The sequence below is a fragment of the Zonotrichia leucophrys genome, chromosome 3 (genome assembly GCF_028769735.1).
Source record: "Zonotrichia leucophrys gambelii isolate GWCS_2022_RI chromosome 3, RI_Zleu_2.0, whole genome shotgun sequence".
NCBI classification, from domain to species: Eukaryota; Metazoa; Chordata; class Aves; order Passeriformes; family Passerellidae; genus Zonotrichia; species Zonotrichia leucophrys.
The window spans coordinates 22322751-22343458 of record NC_088172.1 but is presented as its reverse complement, the minus strand read 5'-3'; the positions used below and the strand labels follow the sequence as shown (position 1 = coordinate 22343458).

The window sequence follows — 20708 nt, the reverse complement described above, 5'->3', positions numbered from 1 at the left end:
TAAATGCTGCATTAAAATTTTAAAGTGAAATACTGAAATTTCAGTGTTTGTACAAGGATATTGTGAGAATCAATTTGAATGCATAGTATTGCCAACGATTCTTTCTGCCTTGAGAGGGAATCATCTTCATTTGAGAAGTATGAGAGGTGCCCTTAAGGACCAAGTATAGTGGAGAGCTTGATGTTCACTCACCCACACCATTGTCCCCACTTCCTTGGGTAAAGCTAGATCAGAAACCTTGTCATGCTGAAGTTTGGGATTTAAGATGTTCTTTGAAATGAAGTTGATTTTTCTAAAACTGGTGGTAGACTAAAAATATCTCATTTATTTTGTACACATTTTTATATAAAAAAATCACCTCTCTAGACTTATGAGTGGGATATTTCTTTGCTCCTGGTATGGAGACATGTAGAGCAAGGAGACCAAGGACTTAAATCTGGATATCCTGTATGCAGCTGAGTGCTGTGATTGTGTCTTTCCGCAGTTATTTTTTGTTGTTTCCCTGTCAGGGCCAGAACACTAAAATAGTCCTTGCTCTTCTGTCCCTGAGAAGGAAGTCTGGCCTGAGTCCTTGGGTAGGAGTGAAGTATCCTCTCATAACTGAACTGTGAACTGTGCTCTCATAAAAGTTTCCACTGGGATGACCTTACATATTATAATTAAAGAAAAAACCCTAAAACAAAAAAACTCCACCAACAAACAAAAAAACCCTCACCAACCCCAAAAAACTGAAACTCAACAAAAAACCCACCAAATTATAAAAAAAAAATATTTTCTTAATAAGGAGTTTCTGGTGAGCTGCTGTGTTTTGCTGTAGAGATGACTGTATTTCTCTGCCAGATGAGCTGCTTTTTATTCTGTATCCTATATGTTTCTCAGATTATTTAGGTACCTTTTTTACTATTTAGTGAAAAAACTCATAGTTTATTTATGTTTTAACAGTTGTAAGCAGCTAATTTTGTGACTGAGACAAGAGGTGGTTAAATTGGGCTTTTTTAATATTGACAAGAGAAGCACTTGTATGTTTTATGATTTAGTTTCTGAAAGTACAAAACATTGAAGACCCTAAGATTGCATTTATTTACTATGCTTGGGGAAATAAGGCATTACTTAAATTAAGCTGGAGACATGAAGGGAGTTGGTCTTGGGCTAAACAATATTGTTAGGTATCTATTTTCAGCATAGAGACAGTTACAAATGATTGTAAAAAGGGAGCCAAGATTTCAGGAGAATGAGAACAGAATATGAATTGTAGTTATGAATGGCTCCTTGTTTTTGAAACTGGCAATAGCTTGCTGGTCTCTGACATCCCATCTGTAACAGAACGATTTATTTATTTCTAAAGGTCACATTTCTCTCAGTAAATGAAGGACAATGCATTGTTTAAGGTAAGGATTAATTATTTTATGTGACAATTGAGACAAGCTGTGTAATGAAGAGTAACAAGAAAATTCCCTGTGCAAAAACCATTTATGGTGTCACATGTCACTCCTAATTACGTATTTTTTCTTCTAGCCAAGTATATTTGAGTGTTGGAAAAAACAAAAACATAGAAAATAAATAGGTTTATAAATAGCTTATTTTTGGTTTTAGTAGCCACAAAGAAAACACAGTATACATAGATGTAATTATATCTTATTTTATTATGAAGAAAAATGGTTAGAAATTTGCTAGATGTTTAGAACATGTTAAATGATATTACTGTTCTGGATTTCTTGGTGGGTGACTTCATTCCTTTGATAATATTTGGTGTTTTCTTTCTAGATACTAAGATGTAGTTGTTTTGTTGGGTTTTTTTCCTGTTTACTCAGCTGCTCTTTAACGTGACTTGACTTTACTTGTTAGGTCTGTGTAGGGACAAGGCTCAGACATGTTAATCAGAAAGAGCAGTTGGTGATGAGCTAAAGGGCTTTCAGGGGATTGCAGCAAAACTTGGTCATTGGTTGGTGGTAACTACTGTTGGTTGATTGGTAACCAGTAATGGATTGGTAATTAGTATTGATTGCTTAAAAAAAACCCTCAAAATTGTAAGGGAATTTATGCTGATATTTGGGTATTCTTTCAATGAGCAGTTGAAACTAAGCTCCAAAATTTTAATTTCAGTGAGCCAACATGTAAGAAGAGGGTGAGTTATTTTTTTCTATACTTCTTTTGCATTTTTAGGACTTGTATCTATCATTAACTGGCTGGGATAAATTGCTGGCAAAGAACAGAGAAATTCTTCATTTTTGAAGTTCTTCTGTTTCACTGAACTCAATAAATATTCACTAACCATGCCTAAAGCCTCTGTAATGATTCTACTCTAGAGTTTACAGAAAGATTCACTTTTTTATAAATTGCTATAATTCTCTTACCTTGTTCATGAGCTTGTCTCAGATAAAAGCTTGTCTGTGTTATAATAAATAAAATGTATGAATTTTTGAATGAGACTTATTAATTTACTTATTAATTCAAAAATTAACTTAATTTTTGAATGAGAATTTATTAGGTGCTGCTTGCTTTTCCTGCATGCAGGAACTGAAACTACACCTAGTAATCTGAGGAAAAAAAAAATTGTTAAACATTTTTGGGAGAAGACTCTCCCAACCCCCTGTATAGATTTTCTTTTTTCTTTCTCATTGAAATAATTTTTCTAGCCTTACCATATTTTCATTAAAATGAATACAGAAAATTATTTAGTAGGGTTGTTGAAGAAGAAGGGTTGCAAGAAAATGTTACTGTTAAATAGTCTATTGTTGACCTCAATAGCTTTGCTTAGGAGAAGGCATGATAGTTTCTGGATAACCTTATGCTGGTAGAAGTTTCTCTAGGGGCTGGAAGGGAAGATGCCTGTGCTCCCGTGCCATGGGGATGCTAACTGAAGGATGACTTCCCAGTCTCTGTATTTCTCTGTTCTGTATGTTGGCAGGAGGAACAGAGGGAAATGCAGGTGCTGCCCTGGGAGCAGTGAATTGGTTAAGTGTAATTTGTCCAGAGGATCTTATCAGTCTCCTGTATTGCAAAGGGAAGTAGAAGTAAAATTAACTTTGGCTGGGATTGCTGTTTTCCCATGCATATCAGATGGTGACCCATTCCTATTTGCATGAGGAGAACACTTGTTGACTGTCTTGGGTCTGGCTGAGATGGAGTTCATTTTCCCCACAGCAGCTCTCTTGGATCTGGCTGGCATTGGCTCTGCTGGACACGGGGGGAGCTTTTCACCACAGCAGCCACCACTGTAGTCCCTGGACCACCAAAACCTGGCCAAGGAAAACAAATTCACAAAACCAATTCTTAACAAGACTTTTTATATTGGAAGAAATTCCTTCCTGACTTCCATGTGGACTGGCTGAAAGTCTGAATGGTGATGTTTGCTTATGGGGTTTTCTTTGACCAGTCTTGGGGCCAAGACAGAGCTTCCCTCCCTCTCCATGGCTAATGAAAGGGGGCAGTGAGAAGGGCTCTGAAGCTGTTGGACTGAAAGGTCCCAAGGAAACACCATTGTTGTCCAGTATCCGCTGGTGATAGAATTTCTGGTAGCAGGTGTGTGAAAAGGGTACTGTAAAATAGGATTTCTCAGAGTTCAGTGATGTAAGAATTACTGTTTTCATGAGTTTGTTTGAATTCCACTGGCTTTTTTTTTTTTTTTTTTCTTGAGATAGAACTGGACATTACTATGTTAGGGAAAAGAAGATCAAGATGTGTTCAAAAAATAATTAAAATAAATACCAAGAAAGAATGCTATAAAACTCCTTCCTCAGTTGCTGAGATAATGGATTTGTCATTTTTTGAATATATTATGCTGAGTTTACAGATCAGTCTATCTGATTAGTGCTCTTTAGGCTGGATGAAGGGGTAACCATAGAAATGAAGAGGTAAGAAGCCAGCTTTTTTTTTTTTCCAAAGTATTTCCAATATTGTCCTGGATTTACAGGAAATAACCATTTTGTTCTAGTTGATACTTTTTTTAGTAAAAGATACAGTAAATTGCAGTAAAATTTAATACCCAGTTTGTTTCTTTGCCCAGAATTCATCAAGGGGAAAACACAAATAGTTAAATATTAATTATTTTTAAACACGCGAACAGGTTGCATGCAGTGCTCGGAGTGTTAGAGGAGCTGTAGTTGTTGGGAACAAGGAACCTTTGGCAATGTGTGTCCAAAGGGACACCCAGATTGATGGAGCTGCGTGCATCTTCCGACCCCATCTGGGCTGTTGCTCTGGAGGTGGGCTGAGCTATGGACGGCTGTGTGTCAGCAGCTGTTGGGAGTCAAAGGATTTTAGGTGTTCCAAGTGGTGCCTTTGGGGGAACCCAGTGAGTGCTTAAGTGTTGACATTGGTAGACAAAGCAATGTTGTTGTTCAGCCTGGAGCAGTGATCCAGGATTTAGGCATCCCTTTGCCAAAGTCGTCCAAAAGTTCAGTCTAGGAAATATGTACAATTGCTGGCAGGATGGAGGGAAAAACACGATCCAAAAATGAAGTCAAGTCCTTTGCTAACTGCTTAACCAGACTGTGTCATCCGGTTAGAATGATGTTGCTAGTATGATCCAAGACCTCAAAACTCAAGCTTTTGCTCTGATTGGCTTTCAGCTTTTCTTTAGTATGACAGTTTATGTACCCAAGATGTATTCTTTCTCTCTGTAGAGGTGGGATCTCATGCTCCCTGTTTCAGTTCTCCAGGGTGTGTCTGGCTGCCTTCTTCTTCATAGGGTTCCAAATTACTTTTAAAGAGCTTCTGGTCCAAGGTACTGCTAGATGATTCAGCAGTTTTATATTGCTAATTAGAATTAAATAGACTGCATTAGAGAAATGCACATGCCTCAAAGCATTAAATGGCAATTGTTTCAAAGTAAGAGTAATTATTTGGGAAGCTAGATATTAATAGTTAATAGCTGACAGGAAAAAGAAATACAGAAGTAAATAACAAACCAGAATACTCTCACTGGTGGAGGTTTCCTTTTAAAAGGTTATTTTTTCATAAAATTGTCAACTACATGGTCAAAACTGCATTTTTTAGAACAGTTTTCTGTTTTTCCTTCGTATATAATTTGTACCTTATGGTTAGCCAACATGCTTGCAGTGCCAGAGCTGGATATTTAATTTTCTCAATGACTTTGTAGTTGTCTGCTGTTTGATTTCTGTTTTGTTGGAGCTCTCTGGTTTTCCTGTTCCCTGTGTGGATTGTGCATTAGGCAGCACACTGTAGGTGAGTTCAGCAGCTCGTGTGCGTGGTAGCTGAGGCTGAGCTTGGCTGCACAGCCACCATCAGCAGACCCATTGTACCCCAGCTCAGCTGTCTGGTGGCATTGATACCAACTCAGATGGGTGACTTTGGGGGTACTAAGGGTTAAGTGCATTGGTATTCCTTGAATACTGATGGAAAGCTAGTAGCCTTTGATATGAAGAGGTGATTTTCAGTATAGAGAGGGATCTCTTATGTATTTATGCAGAATTGCAAATAATGTCTGTACAGGCTTTCCTTACAGCACCAGCAAAATTTCTTGGTATTTCTTGGAAATTGGTATGTCAGAATGTGCTAATATGTTGTCATCTTATGCAGGGTTTCTATACTGTTGTCTCCTTATCATAAAAGTTTCATACCTTCTTGGTGCTTCTCACGATCATCACCTCCAATCACTGACTCTTCCTCACAAAGCAGCCAAGTGACCCCAGTTCCGTTCTCACCCAGCCACCCCACTCTCTTATAGCACTCTTCTTCTCCTTGGTTACAGCTGTGGCCTGTTAAAGTCAGGCCTGCTCCTAATCTTTGATAATTGGCCCAGCTGCAACTCTGTAGAGGTAAGATTACTTTCTACACTATCTTTGTTTTCTTATATTCTATCCCCCTACACTAATATGGTGCTGAAATAGAAAAGACATCCTGAGGACCAGGCTTGATCTGTGTTTCTAGGGGTGATAGACAATACCAGTGTGCTCAGTATTTAAAGTAAATGGCCATAAAACACTGATTTTACGTAGTTGCCCTTCTGGTTATCGGGTAGCCAGCACTGAAAAGCACATTGAGGCTTTGCAAAGGAGTACAAGTCTGCTGGTGTTGCTCCTGCTTTTCTCTGGACTGCATGATTCATGTCTTAATGCTGTTATTTTAGACTTTTGATTTTTTGCAACTCAATTCTTTTAAACTTTAGGTAATTAAGACTTAAATTTTTAGCACTGTGAGTAGTTTGTAAACTTCAGGGTTTTGCTATTTGTAAATCTCTCCTAACATCCACAGACCTGGGCTTTATTTCAAGGAATGCAATTTTTTTGGTATTAGGCATGCTGTTGTTAGCAGGCTCTCTGAAACATGAGCAGGCAGATTCATTGCTCTTCTGACTCTGGTTTTGAATTTGTTTTTTTATCCAGAAGAATAATATCTGTTGTGCATGCTCAACAACATAATTAGCATGTAGTGTGTGTATTTGCAAAATACTAAAGAGGCATTTGTACTTATTTCTTTGTTATTTATTTGCAGAGAAAGCCTGTTAATTCATGTGGCTTTGCCTTTGTTTCCATTACTGGAAACAATGTTTGCATGAATGTATACTCTTTTACCCCTACTCTTTGGTTGGGGTTTTTTTTTGTGGCTGTTTTCCACAGAGACTGGTAATGCTGACATTGTGGTCATGCTTTGGATGTGTGTGCATGCTGTGTGTAATTAGCAGCGTGCCTGTACCACAAGGACCTGGGCTCCCTGCAGAGCCAGCTTAGCACAGCTGTGAGTGCAGGGAGTGGGTGCAAATGAGTGCAAAGGGAGAGTCCTTGGCTCTGATCCACTTCCCATGGGAAGGAGCACTCACTCGTGTGTTTTTATGTGCACAGTTTGTCCTAGATGTTTATTTTTCCTCAGAAAAACAGGTACTTTCCACCTGTGTGCCTGTGTGAGGAGGTGGTTTGTGGATGCCAGGTGTGCTGGTGGCTGTCCCGTGTGCCTGGGCAGTGGCAGTGGCAGTGCTGGCACAGGTCAGCCTTTCCCCTGCAGGGTCCCTCCTGCCCTGCACCTCGCCGCTCTCCCTGCACAGTGCTGGTGCAGGCGTCCTTTCAGAAGGGCAGAACAGTGATGTGTCAGCTGAGTACCCGAGGGAAAGAATATTTACTTGCAGTTTTCTCTCCTGGAAATGAAGAATTAGTGGTCACAAGTGGGAGGGAGATGAGTGATTGAAAATACCACGTTGCTTTCTAGCATTAGGAATGCAGCCTAAACAGTACTTTCTTTCAAAGTGGGAGAAACAAGATGTCATCCATTGGCGACCAAGTTTCTTGATTTTTATGAAGTTGGCCAAATCTGGAAGCTTCTGCAGGCATGATTGTTTCATAGCACAAGCTTCAGCATCCTGACAAACACCAAGCCTCTGCTATGAAATCTCTTCTGAAATTAAAAGGGAACAGCTTGAGAGCCCATTTATCCTGGAGCACAGTCAGCAGGGTGGGTTTGGCCCCAAAGGGTTAGTTTTACAAAAATAATGGTAATTTGAAAAATTCATTGGTTCCTGGTATCTGCATGCTTTCAATACTTCTTATTGTACACTTCCGTAAGGAGCTCAGCAGATTTTAATTGTCTAGAAATAGAGGTCTGTAAAGGGAAGGGTGTCTCATCAGAGAAATGTCTGGAATGTATCAAGGATAAATAATAACCATTTAGATTGCTATGTCTGGCAGTTTGTTTTGACTTGTAACCTGTGTGAGTTAGCGAATTTTATGTTACCTCAAAATATTCTGGGATAGTAGCATTTTAAAATAATTTTTTACTAATAAGTTTTGTGTATTTCAAGACACTCAAGTATTTGTAGGAAGTTGAAACATTTGGGGAATCCATTTGAAAGAAAGCTAGGTCTTTGCAGGTACCTCCTGCCAGTGTGTTTAAGGTTCAGTTGTATTAATATTTTTTTACTAAATATTAATTAGATATATGCCATTTAAAGCATTGTACACTTATTTCCTTCATCGGTTGTATGGTAGAAGTGACTAAAAATATTTATTGAGTTCTTTAAATATAATACATTTCTGCTTTTTGTTCCATAATAGTCGGTGAACTTAAAAAAAAAAAGATTTCAACTGATTGCAAAGATGACATTCTTAATTATACAGAAGGCTTCCACTTATAAAAATATTTTTCAAACCTTAAAACATAAAGTATTCATATTTCTTGGTGGTATGTCCAGCCTGTTTATGTCCAGGGCTTCCAGGTTTATTGTTCTCATGCCCCAGACTGCTGAACTGTTTGTGCTTGGGGTTCTATTTCATTCTTCCTGTATCATGCTTTTTCTTGGAAGAAAGTTGTCTTCTTCAGTTGACTTCTTCTGAATCGTCATGGATTTATGAGATTGCAAGGGGGGACAGACATTTGGGGTACTTTTATTTATTTCAAGTGTGTTCATATTGTATTCAAAATGCAATTGATAGTTAATACAGAGCTGTTTTATCTTACTTCTATGTCACTAAAATAAACTGTTTAAGAAAACTATTAATGAAGCTTTGCTGACTTTAAAATTGCTGGGCTTTAAAATTAATGTCATTCCTTTAACTCCTTAGTTAGTGGATGGGAAGGCAAAGGGTGCCAAGAATGCTGTGCAATTTGCAAAGCAACCAAACATTTTTAAAATTTGCTTATGCCCCAGCAGGTCTGTATAAACACAACCTAAGTGAACTTATTTCTGAAGTAAACTTAAGAAATGTCATTTCACTGGATAACAAAGCACAGAAAAAGTCATAAATCTGTGTGCTGTGCACAGTTATGAGAACATGTATTCCTTTTTCTGATTCTAAATTTGCACTTTCATACTTAATTTAACTTGAAGACAATGTTTCCATTATATCAGATGTCTTTTCTGTTTTGAAAACTCCAAATGGAAATTTTTAGAAATGTGAGAATTTCCCTGAAGCTTTTAAAGAGCTCTCAGAGTGGTATTGCCATAAGATGAACAAGTTCAATCAATTTTTGTATTCTTATCGCACTGATTGGCACACATAAAGCTAAGGATGTGAGTAGTGGTGAAAGGCAAAATTGAATTTTTAGTACCTAATTTAATTATTTGAAGAATTCCAGGCTCTGTCACTCTAAGCATTGTGTGATTATTACTTCAGAAAAAAATTAGTGCATTTTAAAATTATGTAAAAAACAAAAAAGCTGTCCTCTATGTGTTTTTTGCAAGGGAGGGTGCCTTTGAAAATCCCCCCCCTCACACACACAAAACACACACCCACCAGACTCCCCATCTTTCCCCACCTCTTTTTTGTTTTTTTTTTTCTGCAAGACAGTTGCCACTAATTGGCTTTATCCTTTTGATTTGCAGATAAAGGGTAGGAGGAACTGGGGTTTTCTTCATGAGGGTGAAGTTTTGCAAGACCTCTGATGGTGTTTAGCAGCTGGATTCAGCCTGGGTCTAACTGATACTGTCTTCGTAACTGTAGCACTTAAAAAGAGCTTTTGTCTGTGTGTTGTTGTGATACAACACAAAGAACTGTGGAAAATAGGTATTTTCAAAACAGGAATTTGTCCTTTTTTGTGTGACATAATCTGTATTTATCTCCTGTTCTGATCAGCTCTTAAGTTGAAGCAAAAAGCCCCTATCCTCTTTTTATTTAATTTTTGTTGTTAAAATACTTTTTCCATCAATTGATATAGTATGCCCTTGTTATTAAAAGCTTAAAGGAGAATATTTTTATTAAGTATGAGATGGTAAGTATCTTTAAATTTAAAAGGCTAAATTTTATGCCGGCAGAATTAAGCAAATGTAGAAGTAATGCAAAGCTGGAATACAGTTTTAAAACTTTCTGAACTGAGGATATTTGTTTGTCTCCTGTATACCCTTTCTGATGAACAATGTATTCTTTCTTTTTTTGTCTCTTTTTGTAATCTTAACCTGCTGTCCCATCAGTGATGTGATTATGGAATCTTTCCAGGCTGTAGTCCCATTTATCAGGTTCTGTGCCTTGTTTATCTGTGATGCAAAGTAAATATTTTGAAATGAATGAAGAGGGGCAGTGTTAACAGCCATAACAGAAAAAAAAATTAGGTGACACGTCCAATTTAAATTTTTTTTACTAATGTTGAAAAGACATTTTCCCCTCTTTTGTTTCTTTTCCCCATTACACAGTCAAGCAACAAATATTGCAGTTTAGTCAGATGGATGCTGAATCAGGAAGAATGCCATGTTTGGCTTTAATCACTTGGAAGAGCTCTGAAGAATTTCTTGCATCTTTCAGGAAAAGAGGAATTTGCTAATGGACAAAGCAAAAATGAGAAGCCTCACTTCATGGCTTCTCATGAAGAATTTTTGAAAGGAATTAATCAAAATGAAATTAAATATCCTGCTGCCTCGGCCATAACACTTGACAATAAATGCAGGATAATCTGGGTTTTTTGTTCCTTACTATTTTTGCAATTAGTTCACTTTTTCTCCAGCAGAGAGGCTACATGAAAGATCTTGTTATTTGTGGCTGGGGTAAAATATGCTGGCTCAGCCTGAAGAAACAGAAGCCTTGGCAGGAATGCTGATTACCATGACAATCTAAGCAGTCTAGAGCTTTGGGGTGTTGCAGGTTTTATCATAAAGATAAAAAATTTGTTCTGGATGGTTTGATAGCTGATAACATCATCATGATGCAGCAGATCCAATCATCTTTGCAAGACTTGTTTTTCATTTTGTGTTACCTGAGAATGAAGGGGGAAGTTTATCGCCTTCAGGTAACTTTTTATAACATACTTGTGTATTTACACCTTTGCCTTCTTTAGGATATTGTTTTATGCTGTAGGTACATGAAGGGATTTACATTTTCATGGGTTTTCCCCAGTAACATGGGGGAAAACTGCTGTGTCCTTCTTCCTGCTCCCTCTCCTCAGCCCCATGTGCTGTGCCAAATCTGTGCCACAGTATCTTCACAAGCAAAGAGGAAAAAACCCAAACCCACCCTTCCTTATCCAATTAGGATGTCATTATTTCAGCCATTACTTCCTCAAACTTCCATACCCTCCCTCCACCAGAATGCACGTGTGTGTGGGGTAATAGGGCTAATAACATGTTGCATGGTTTAAAGCTATCTCAGATTGGAGTCGGAAAATTAATCTGCTGGTCTCTGTTGGAGGGTGTGAACTAAGTTATTGTCACTGGTATTTGGACACTGTTAGGAAAGAATAGACTTAGGAGTTTCAGTTAGAAAGGAAAAATGACTTGAAGTTTTAAAGTTGCAAAGTCCCTGTGCAAATAAATTAATCTGTGAAGTTTTCTTGTTTAAAATTTGGCTGTTTAGGTGTTTTTCTAAAAATCTTTGGGCTCATTATGACAAAACCAAGAGTATTTGCATTATTACTTGTTTATTTCTTTCCAAATAATTTCCTTGTTTGCACTAAAGGATTTACTGAAAACTGCATGAGCTTATCAAGATACCAATCAACTTTTGTTCTGTTCCAGTAACCTAAAAATCTAAGGGTTCATTGTGTAAGCTTCATTTGTAATGTGGAGCATTTACTGGTCCCATGAAATTATTATTGAGAGCAAACAAACAAAGGTGTGTCTTTCTGCACAGTTCTAGAGCATGAACCAAAAGCCGCGGGCCCGAATGATGAAGAGGAAGATGAGGGAGAACAGTTTGATTTTGATAGTGGAGATGAGATACCAGAAGCAGACAGACAAGCCCTTGTGCCACCTAGTCCTGGTCCTGGAAATTACGTAGAGCACCAAGAGGCTGGTGCTGCAGGTAAGTCAGCCTGTTGGTCTGTGTCTTCACTGGGCTAAATAGTCAAGACTGATCATAGGATGCCTTTTCTTGCCAGTGCAATAAAAGTATTTTAACAAGAATTTTCCATGGTGTTATGGCCCACCCCTGAGGGCAGCTCAGGTTCTTCTTAATGGATCTCTTGAGCAGATTAGAGTGGAACAACTCTGAAAGATTGGTATTTGTAAAGATGCACATGTTGGGTTTATTTTGGAACAATTTGTTTGTAATGGAAAGCATATATGTAGCCATTTTGGTTATTGTTATATAAAGTAATATGGCAATATCAAAGCATAAAAATACCACCTTCCTGCTTAAGGAAACATAAAAGGGAAAAGGAAGGAAGAAAGACAAAGAAAGGGTAAGAGTAGGAAGATACATAATCACCAGCCATGGATTTACGATGACACTTGATTGAAGTGACAATTTAAGGTCTTTATCTGTCAGAGGTGGGGGAAAAAAACCCATAAAATACAAAGTCTGGTGGGTTAATAAACTCTTAGGTTCAGGTGGAAGTGCCCAAGCACCTCCTCAGTGAGGGCAAAGTTCTACACTATCTCTTGATCATGTGCATCAGAAATTAGTCTGAGGGCACTTCAGGGGTGCTTGAGAGTTTATGAGCTCTTCCAAGGCAGAGCTAATGCCTCTAATGTCACTGAGCCTTGTGTGACATTAGGTCACAAGGAGGGTCACTTACCTTCCCTGGGAGGAGGCTGTGTTTGTAAGGGAGGGCAGTTTGGCCATGATTTGGGCAGCCTCTCCCCAAGCTCTGCCTCCTGCCAGCCTTGGAGCCCAGTTGGTAGCCTCTGGTGGTGGGAAGTTCACCCCCTGTCTTATGCAGACCAGAGGTTTGTCATTACACACCCAAAAACTCACTGCCTTCTCTTTGTGGGCTTGCAAACCTGGCTTCAGCAAAGCACCCAGGCACCCCTGAAAATGATCAGTTTATTTTGAGTCATAGTCCAGTCTCTCACATGTGGAAATACCATGCAAATGTTTTGAATATTCCTGCCAGTTACAGTTATGGTAGATCTAGCAGGGCAAGTGACCATCATATGTAGTTCCCATGAGGTTTCCCACTAAAGTGTGTCATCCAAACCAATGGATTGGACATAGTCAGAGTGTCATGCTACAGGAAAACTCTGTATCCTTGCTGGTCTTAAGACACATTGATGGCTTGAGATAAGCTGTTTCATAGCTAAGCTTGCTGGTTGCTGTGTTTGAGATGTTGTGCATAAAACTAAGTAGAGTTTGAATGTATGAATTTTGTTCATAAACAGAAGTTTTGCTAAATATTGGAACATTTTTAATGACAGATGCAGATAGTCCCAGTGCTGAGGTGTAGTCTGGAAACTGCTGTATTATGCTCAAATTTCTGACAGCTGATTTTGCTTACTTTATTCCAATTTCCTTTTGTAAACAGATTCACTGTTCTTATGGCAATTAAAAGTAGGTAACTCTTCAGGTACTGTGATGTTTGACAACCTGGAACTTAAACACCATCTTTCCCTGAGCATCTGTTGCTTGCTCACCCTTATTGTGAAGTTGTGCTTACAGCTTAAAATCATTTGATCACTTGGGATACAGTTCTGCAGTTCCCGTTCAGAGGGCTCTGTGGTTTTGCTGTAGCTCAGCTTGTTAAAAAAAAAATACTGGGAACTTTCTATAACAGAAAACAATACACTTACAAAGAGGAAAACTTGTGAAATTATTTTCTTCCTCCCTTTCTTAACAGAGCATTTTCAGGACTGCTCTTTGAGGAATGTCCCTCCATGACTTTTTCTTGTCTTGTGACAACCCCTAAAATATATCTTGTGTTTCTGTTTGTATGTTTCCAATTCATCCAGATTTTAACCTTTATGATTTAAGACTGTTTTGACTCATGTGCTTATGTCAGTCAAGATACTGTTTTTCCATAGGCATCTTTGTAACTCATCTTGTTTTGCTCTTGTTGCATTCCTCATTTGTAACATGGGGATGTTGGCAATACTGTGTGGGAATTTTGAGTCATAGGTTGTAAGCAACTTGTATAGAAAAGATCAAGTCAGTATTTAGCGTACTTGCAAAGAGCTATTAGAGCAGCTTGAGGAGGTATGAAAACTAAAAGTTGGTATTTTTGTTTAATCTTTCAGCTAAAGGAGATGGTAATTTAGAAAACACTGAGAAGCTGCAAACATCAGAACCTGCTGCAGAAGGCACTCCAGCCAAAGTAAATCCCTACTCAGTCATTAATATTTCCCCAATCCAAGATAAGGATCCATCCTCATCACCAGAACCAAGTCCTCCAGAGGAGTGTGCCAGTCCCAGCCTGTCTGGTGGATATTCTGTTCCTGTCCCCTGTGGATATGCTGTGCCATCCAACTTACCTTTGATAGTGCCAGCGTACTGCAGCCCTGTCATCATCCGCAGTGTTTCTGTAGATGACGAAGGTACTGGATTTACACACCTCACTTGATTTGAGAGGGAACCCTTGGTTAACATCAGGTACCTTTTCTATATAGCACTCACCCTGGGTGAGTATGATTAATGCTAATTCCTTCTTAATGTGATGAAATAATTTCCAGATCCAGAGTTCAGTGTTCAAGCCAAATGGTTTCTTCTCATACCTTTTATTGTTTTTCCTAATCCTGGCAAAATTCCTCTCCCTTTTGCCTTTTCTATATGCATTTCTGTTTCTTTATTTTCCAGTTCTTGTGGATTTAGTGTTACTCTTGGATTTTTCCTTTGATGATTTGATGAATTCTGTCTCTTCTAGTACAATTTTAAGACAGTAGAGGAAACTAGAAAGGGAAATAACTATGAATTATTACAGAAACAAGGGATCCATTTTGTAACCAGAGTTGAGATAGTTGACAACTTAATGTCAAGACAGTAGGAAAAGAAAGCTGCCCATATCCTGCCTTTTTCTTTTTGTATTTTCAATATACTTTTCTTTAGCTGGGCAGCAGCTCTTCTGTAATTCCAGCTTTTATTCCAGCCTTTGCTTTTTACCACTATTAGGAATACTGTCAAGTAAAAGCAAATGTTTGTGTGGTCGTTATTACTTGTAGAGGAATATATGTTTGAGAGAGAGAATTAAATGCATTAGCCATTGTGATTTCCTCTTAACAGCTCTTCTAAGAAATGGCTGTGTCTTTGAATTACTTAGCTTTCAGAAATGCATGGTGTGAAGAAACTTCCAACGTGTTTTAAACATGTGTAAGAATAAAATTATTGCAAGGAGGGAGATTATTCTTTAGTAATGATCTAGTAAAATCAATTTATTATGGTAAAATGTGCAGTTTTAGCCAAACTGACATGTTATTGCAAATGCTTTCTTTTTTTTTCCTTACTTGGCAGGTACACAGTCAGCAACTGAAGAAAGTCATTATAATTCTGTAAACCTGGAGGACCCTCAGAATAGGTGATTGCCAGTTCATCATGTTTTAATGATTTGCAAAGCCTTAATTCCTAGGAAAGTTTGCATTTGATAAGTATTTTATTTTCCTTGTGTGATACTTCCATGTTTGTTGGTTTGGGTTTTTTTCCCCTTTCTTACTCCTGTAATTCTGATTGTGTACAAAAATCAGCACTTGTGTGTATAACTGTGCATGACATTTTTGGAGACACTGGGTTGAATTTTTCTAGAGTGATGGCAATGTCAGGTGCAACAGATTGCTGCAGGTTTGGTCTAGCCTGCTGCTTTCAGCAGGATCCATCAGATCAACCATGGCCTTGCTGGCTGAGCCCTCAGCCCTCCAAGGATGGAGGTGCTGCAGCTTCCCCAAGCAGTCTTCTCTGCTGTACTACCTTCCCTGCCCCTCTTCCCCCCCAGCCTCCCCAAATGTCCAAACCAAATCTCCCAGTGGGCAGTCTGTTGACTATTCCCCCTTTGTCTGGCATTTAAAAAAAAAAAAAAGGCCCCAAAATGCCCAAAACAAACCCATACAAAAAAATAACCCTGAATCCCTGACCTTTGTAGTTCTCTTTTGGATAGTTGTAGCTACTCTTGGATCACCCCATAACATCCTTTTCATCAGACTAAATAATGGGCTTTAGTCCTTCATCTCCCTAGAGGTAGCTTCACTTTCTCCACAGCTCTCTAGCAGGGGAGTGTTGGGAAGCCAAGGCTGGACGTGCTGCTCTAGCAGCTTCACCAGCACCAGGTGGAGGGGGGAGCAGCTCTGCCTGATGGCTCCTGATGTAACCTGGAATATCTTTGTCTTATTTACCATGGAAAAGAAGCTCTCACTTCACTGTTTCTGAGAGAATTTCCTGTGTTCTGGTAGATGAACTCAAAAGCAGAGTATTTTTTAAGATTTTAAAGAAAACGTTTTCAATTTTCTGACTGAAATTGTAAGACTATTAACTTGAATAGCTTATTCATCACCCAACTACACACTGAAGCAACATTTTTGACTAATTAGCACCCTTGGAGTGGAAACTAGAGGGCAGAAATATATTTATTGTCTTGTCTTCATGGATGTTTAAAAACATTGTGGTATAACTTTTAGTTCTTTTATTTTGTGGCCTCTTTTTCAAGTGAAGATAACCAGACCAAGAAAGAGGATGATGCCCTGGCCAAATGGGTTGCAGATCCTGCAAATACAGCATGGATGGAAAGTAAGTATCCATGAACACTTAAATACGGCTGTGGAAGGTGGTCAGTTTTAAGTTGTGATCAGCAGTATATGTGTGTCTATGTGCACAAGCAGATTTTATGGGAATGTCCATGTTTACTTTTATTGTGTGTTTTTAGATAGATTCCAGAACAAAGCTGTAGAACATTCAACAGTAATACAACATTCTGTAATAAAATATTCAGCTGTAGGACATTCAACAGTGTAATAAAATTGTATTTTAGAATAAAGTTAACATTCATTTTTCCACTTTTTGGAGTCTGTGGAATCATGTGTTATGGAAGACATTTAGCTCCATTAATGCATGTGCAGTGGAAATAAGCTCCAGTTCAGTGTCTGATCTGAGACTGTATTTGAAATTGCTCTTCTTGTGCAGTAATGGCAAATAAGCACTTGGAGGTGGAAGAAGGGAAGGAATTGCCACTGTCTTGGTGTGTGCTGTTGATTCGTGGCTGGCAGCTGCATTTTAAACCAGAGCAGAGATTGTGTGGTTTGAGGACAGATTATCTTGCCTGTTCTCAGCTGTTCCTACTGGGCTGGTGTTCATCTTACATATTTTGTGAAGTGACTGAAGAATTTGTGTTGTCATTCTGTCTCTTAATTTACTAAGATAAACATCACATTATTTACTTTTGGTTCTTTTTAAAAAGCCACTTTCAGCTTTTCTACACCTATTCATTCAGTAAGGCAATGAGCAGCCTTGAACAGGCAGAGGACATACCTCCTTCTTTAAGAAGGAGGGAGAAACACTGACTTTTGAAGTGGATTTTTGTTTTCAGGCTACTAAAGGTCATCATAAGCAACGCAGATAAAACTGAAATTTCACAAATACCATATACTGCTTTCTGCATTGTTGCAATATTTGAATGATTAGATGTGCAGACAACATGCTAGTGAGAGTGAGTCATATCTCCATTGTGTTAATATATACCAATATAACCAATTGAATAATATAATAGTATATTTCAGTTGGAGAGCACCTACAGCATTTCAACTGTCGGACCATTTTAGGGTTGATCAAAGGCTGAAAGAGTGTTAAGGGCTTTGTCCAAATGCCTCTTAAACACTTGGTCCCATTCAAATTTTAGGAAGTTTCTCATTTGTTTTTTTTTTTCTCTCTTGATTTTAGACCCGGATGAGGTAATTTATGACGATGTGCCAAGAGAAGATTCAGACTCTGAACCAGGTTTGAGGTCTTTGTAATGTTGAAACCAATGCAAAATGGAATTATGTGCATGTGTACTAAACAGATATGTTCATTAAGTGCCTAAAATATATGTAAATGGATTTACCATTGTGTCAGTGATTGGTAGGTCTTACAGAGTTCAGAATTATACTAGTACTTAAAAGATTGTTGCAGCAGGTCTCCTATACTGCTCTTCTCAGAAGCTGAATTCTCCTTTGTTTTATAGATACTGTTCCAAATGCTTGAGTACTCTGCATATTAGAGAATTACAGTGTTGGGTGTTGTAGCTGTAGTGCCCTGAACAAGGCAAGATGGTTAGGAAAATGGTATTTTAAATAGTTAAATGATGTATGATAATGTATCATTGTCATGGTTATAGAGAGAAGCTCTCTCCTTGGAAGTCCCCATCAATATATAAATTCTTGATCGATGGAAGAGATGGTCCAGGGAGGCTGTTCACCATCCTGATTGTGACTCTACACAAATGTTTTATTTCAGCTTTGAAGTGGTTCGCTCCTGATGTTTGTGACCATGTTTGGAGGGGGCAGAATAGATCTCAAAGTAGTTATTGAAGTCAAGATTTTACCTTTATTGGAAATGATGGAGTTAGGGCTCAAAAAGCATGTTTCATTGAGTTCTTACTTAGGTTTGTTTTGCAGTTTTTGGGTATAGTGAAGTCTGCCTAAAGATCAGTTGCTACTGACTGATTTTGTGTTTGAGTGAATTGGATTATTGGGAGCTCAGCATCTTACTGATCAGGGCTCTCAGAGGTGTAGGTCTTTGATAATGAAATTGTTAATGAATCAAGGAAACACTTGAGCTTTCCTGTGTGAAACCCACATTAATCTTTAAAGCTGCAACAGTTTAATTTTTTTCTTTAGTAGTGTTCAGGCAAGGTGTTTTACCATTTTTTACTAAATTTTAAAAATTTATTATTGTAAAGTACTGTGTTACATTCATGACTTGAATGGTTATATTACTGGAAGTTCCCTCAGTGCTGCTCTGAGCAGGGACATCTCTGTGCTGTTGCTGATCAGTCAGGAAACAGGTACACCAGGCCCTGGTGGCTGAGCTAGGTGGGATATGGGGCAAAGCTCTGCTGAGCATATTGGTCAGAATCTTTAGCTTAACCAGTAAGACATCAATTAAAATTTTGATTTTTATGTGTCCTCTAAGACATTGAAAGATTCTGAGGAAATAGGTAGTAAGGGAAGTTTCATCTTCGTACATTCATGATCTTGATGTTTATTATTTGTATATTTTGTCAACTATTCCAAAAAAAGTTTCAGTCAGACAATCTACGTTACCACGTAGATTGGACAAGATAAATTCACCTAGTCATGGGGTAAATCCTGCCCCAAAGCTCACAGCACAGGAGTTAGACTTCTTGATTTATTTTGACTTAATATGATGGTTCTTTTAAAATACTCATTGTTCTAGATTACCACTAAGATGTTTTCTTCAGTAACCGTATTTTAAGGACACTCTTGATATGCATGGGGATTTGAAAGAAAAAATTAAAAATCTGAATCTTCCAAATTAGACTAATTAATTCCTTTATAATAAACACAGAGGATTCCAATGTTAATATTAAAATCCAGGGTTAGATGCATGTATAAAACATACTGGCTTTTGAGTACATTTTTTTCTCTGTTTAAATGAAACGTCAGTCTTAAAATAAAAGCACAGCTGCTGTTTCCTGGATTTAACAGCAGACAGTTGTAAATGCTGCATCATAACCTCTGACAATAGTGATTCTTGATAGAAGTGTTGTACCACAACAAGTGTCCACACTTTTCCACTTGTACTGACATACGATGCTGCAGGTAGAGTGCATTCCTGTTTCCTGTTAAGAAATTGGCTCTAAATTTTCCATTTTATTTTGAGTAAGTTTTATGTTCTCGACATCTGTGCCAATAGAAAGACCTGTGTCTTTAACAGAAGTTGCTTCGGTCAGCCTTTGTAATATAGATTTGAAAAGGTTATGTCTTGAAAAGGTTAATACTTCAAGTTTTTAGAGTAAATCATGAGCAAGGTAGCTGCCAGGTGTGGGAGACTTCCAGTGACTGGTGGTGATGAGTCATAAAACATCATTGTGTAACACAGTTTCTTGCTGCTTTGGTCTGACCTGTTCTGCTGGAAGTAGTGACATTTTCATTTGATTCTTGCCATGTTTTAGCATTTTTTACCATGTCCCTAGGGAGAAATGGCAAGCTTAAATATGGAAGGATGATGTTCCTCAGTGCAGATGTGCTTTCACAGTTAGAGTTTAAACTTCCTTTGAAGTTCTAAATAATTTTGTGGGATTTGGACACAACAGTGTCATTTGAGTAGCACATGTTTCTAAAAGGATCATGGTGTGTACCCATAACACTGTCCTTATTTAGTACTCTGTTTCAACAAAGACAATCCACTTTGGCTATTTGAATATTGGATTTAATTCAAAATTTTTGATGTGCATACAGAAATCTGTACAATTCTTTGTAGCATATCCTGAGTAAGCTTTCCAGTGTCTGAACAAACATACATTTCAGTGTAGCTTTTTTAATTTTGGTTTAATTCTTGCAGAGGAAATGATTTATGATGATGTTGAAAATGGTGATGATGGTGGAAACAGCTCACTGGAATACGGGTGGAGTTCAAGTGAGTTTGAAAGCTATGAAGAACAGAGTGATTCTGAGTGTAAAAATGGAATTCCCAGCTCCTTTTTGCGAGGCAACCACAAGAGACATGTATGTATCCTGCAGTGCTGCTCAGTCATTGAGGTTGTCCTGGTTTCCAACACTTCCCTTTCTCACCTGTCTGGGTTTATCTGGGTTTTGATGATTCTGGTCCGTCCAGGGACGCCAAGTGTCCGGTTTATCTCGGCTGTTTGAGGGGCCTGGAGAGCCCGGAGGTGGCCTTGGGGCACCCGCGTGTCAAAGGACGAGAAGAGGCTTCAGTTCTTCTTTCTGGTTTTATGTTTATTAATTGTTTATCTAAAAGATGTTCTTTCAGCCAAACAGAGATCTGCTCAGCAGTCAGCCATGGGCACACTCTGTTCTCTCCCACGGACCGCCACGTATCTTTATACCCCTAGTTACGTATACAATATTTATCATTTTTCCCCAATACCATCTATTCTTATAACTCGGTGTACTCTTAGTAATAACCAATCCAAAGGTGCCACCGTGGCCAAAGAAGATGGAGGAGAGGAGGAAGAAGAAG

The 20708-nt window shown here is 38.3% G+C and overlaps 1 protein-coding gene across 4 annotated transcripts in view; it reads left to right on the top strand.

Annotated features, from left to right (window-relative positions):
* The window catches only part of ARHGEF10 (Rho guanine nucleotide exchange factor 10), a 123127-nt gene that overhangs the window by 30662 nt on the left and 71757 nt on the right, over positions 1-20708 (top strand). For all 4 annotated transcript variants that reach the window (XM_064707616.1, XM_064707617.1, XM_064707615.1 and 1 more), the window contains exons 3-8: positions 11508-11678; positions 13829-14125; positions 15036-15099; positions 16219-16298; positions 17445-17501; positions 20070-20233. In XM_064707616.1, the coding sequence (XP_064563686.1) occupies positions 11508-11678; positions 13829-14125; positions 15036-15099; positions 16219-16298; positions 17445-17501; positions 20070-20233 (833 nt within the window). The remainder of the gene's footprint in view (positions 1-11507; positions 11679-13828; positions 14126-15035; positions 15100-16218; positions 16299-17444; positions 17502-20069; positions 20234-20708) is intronic.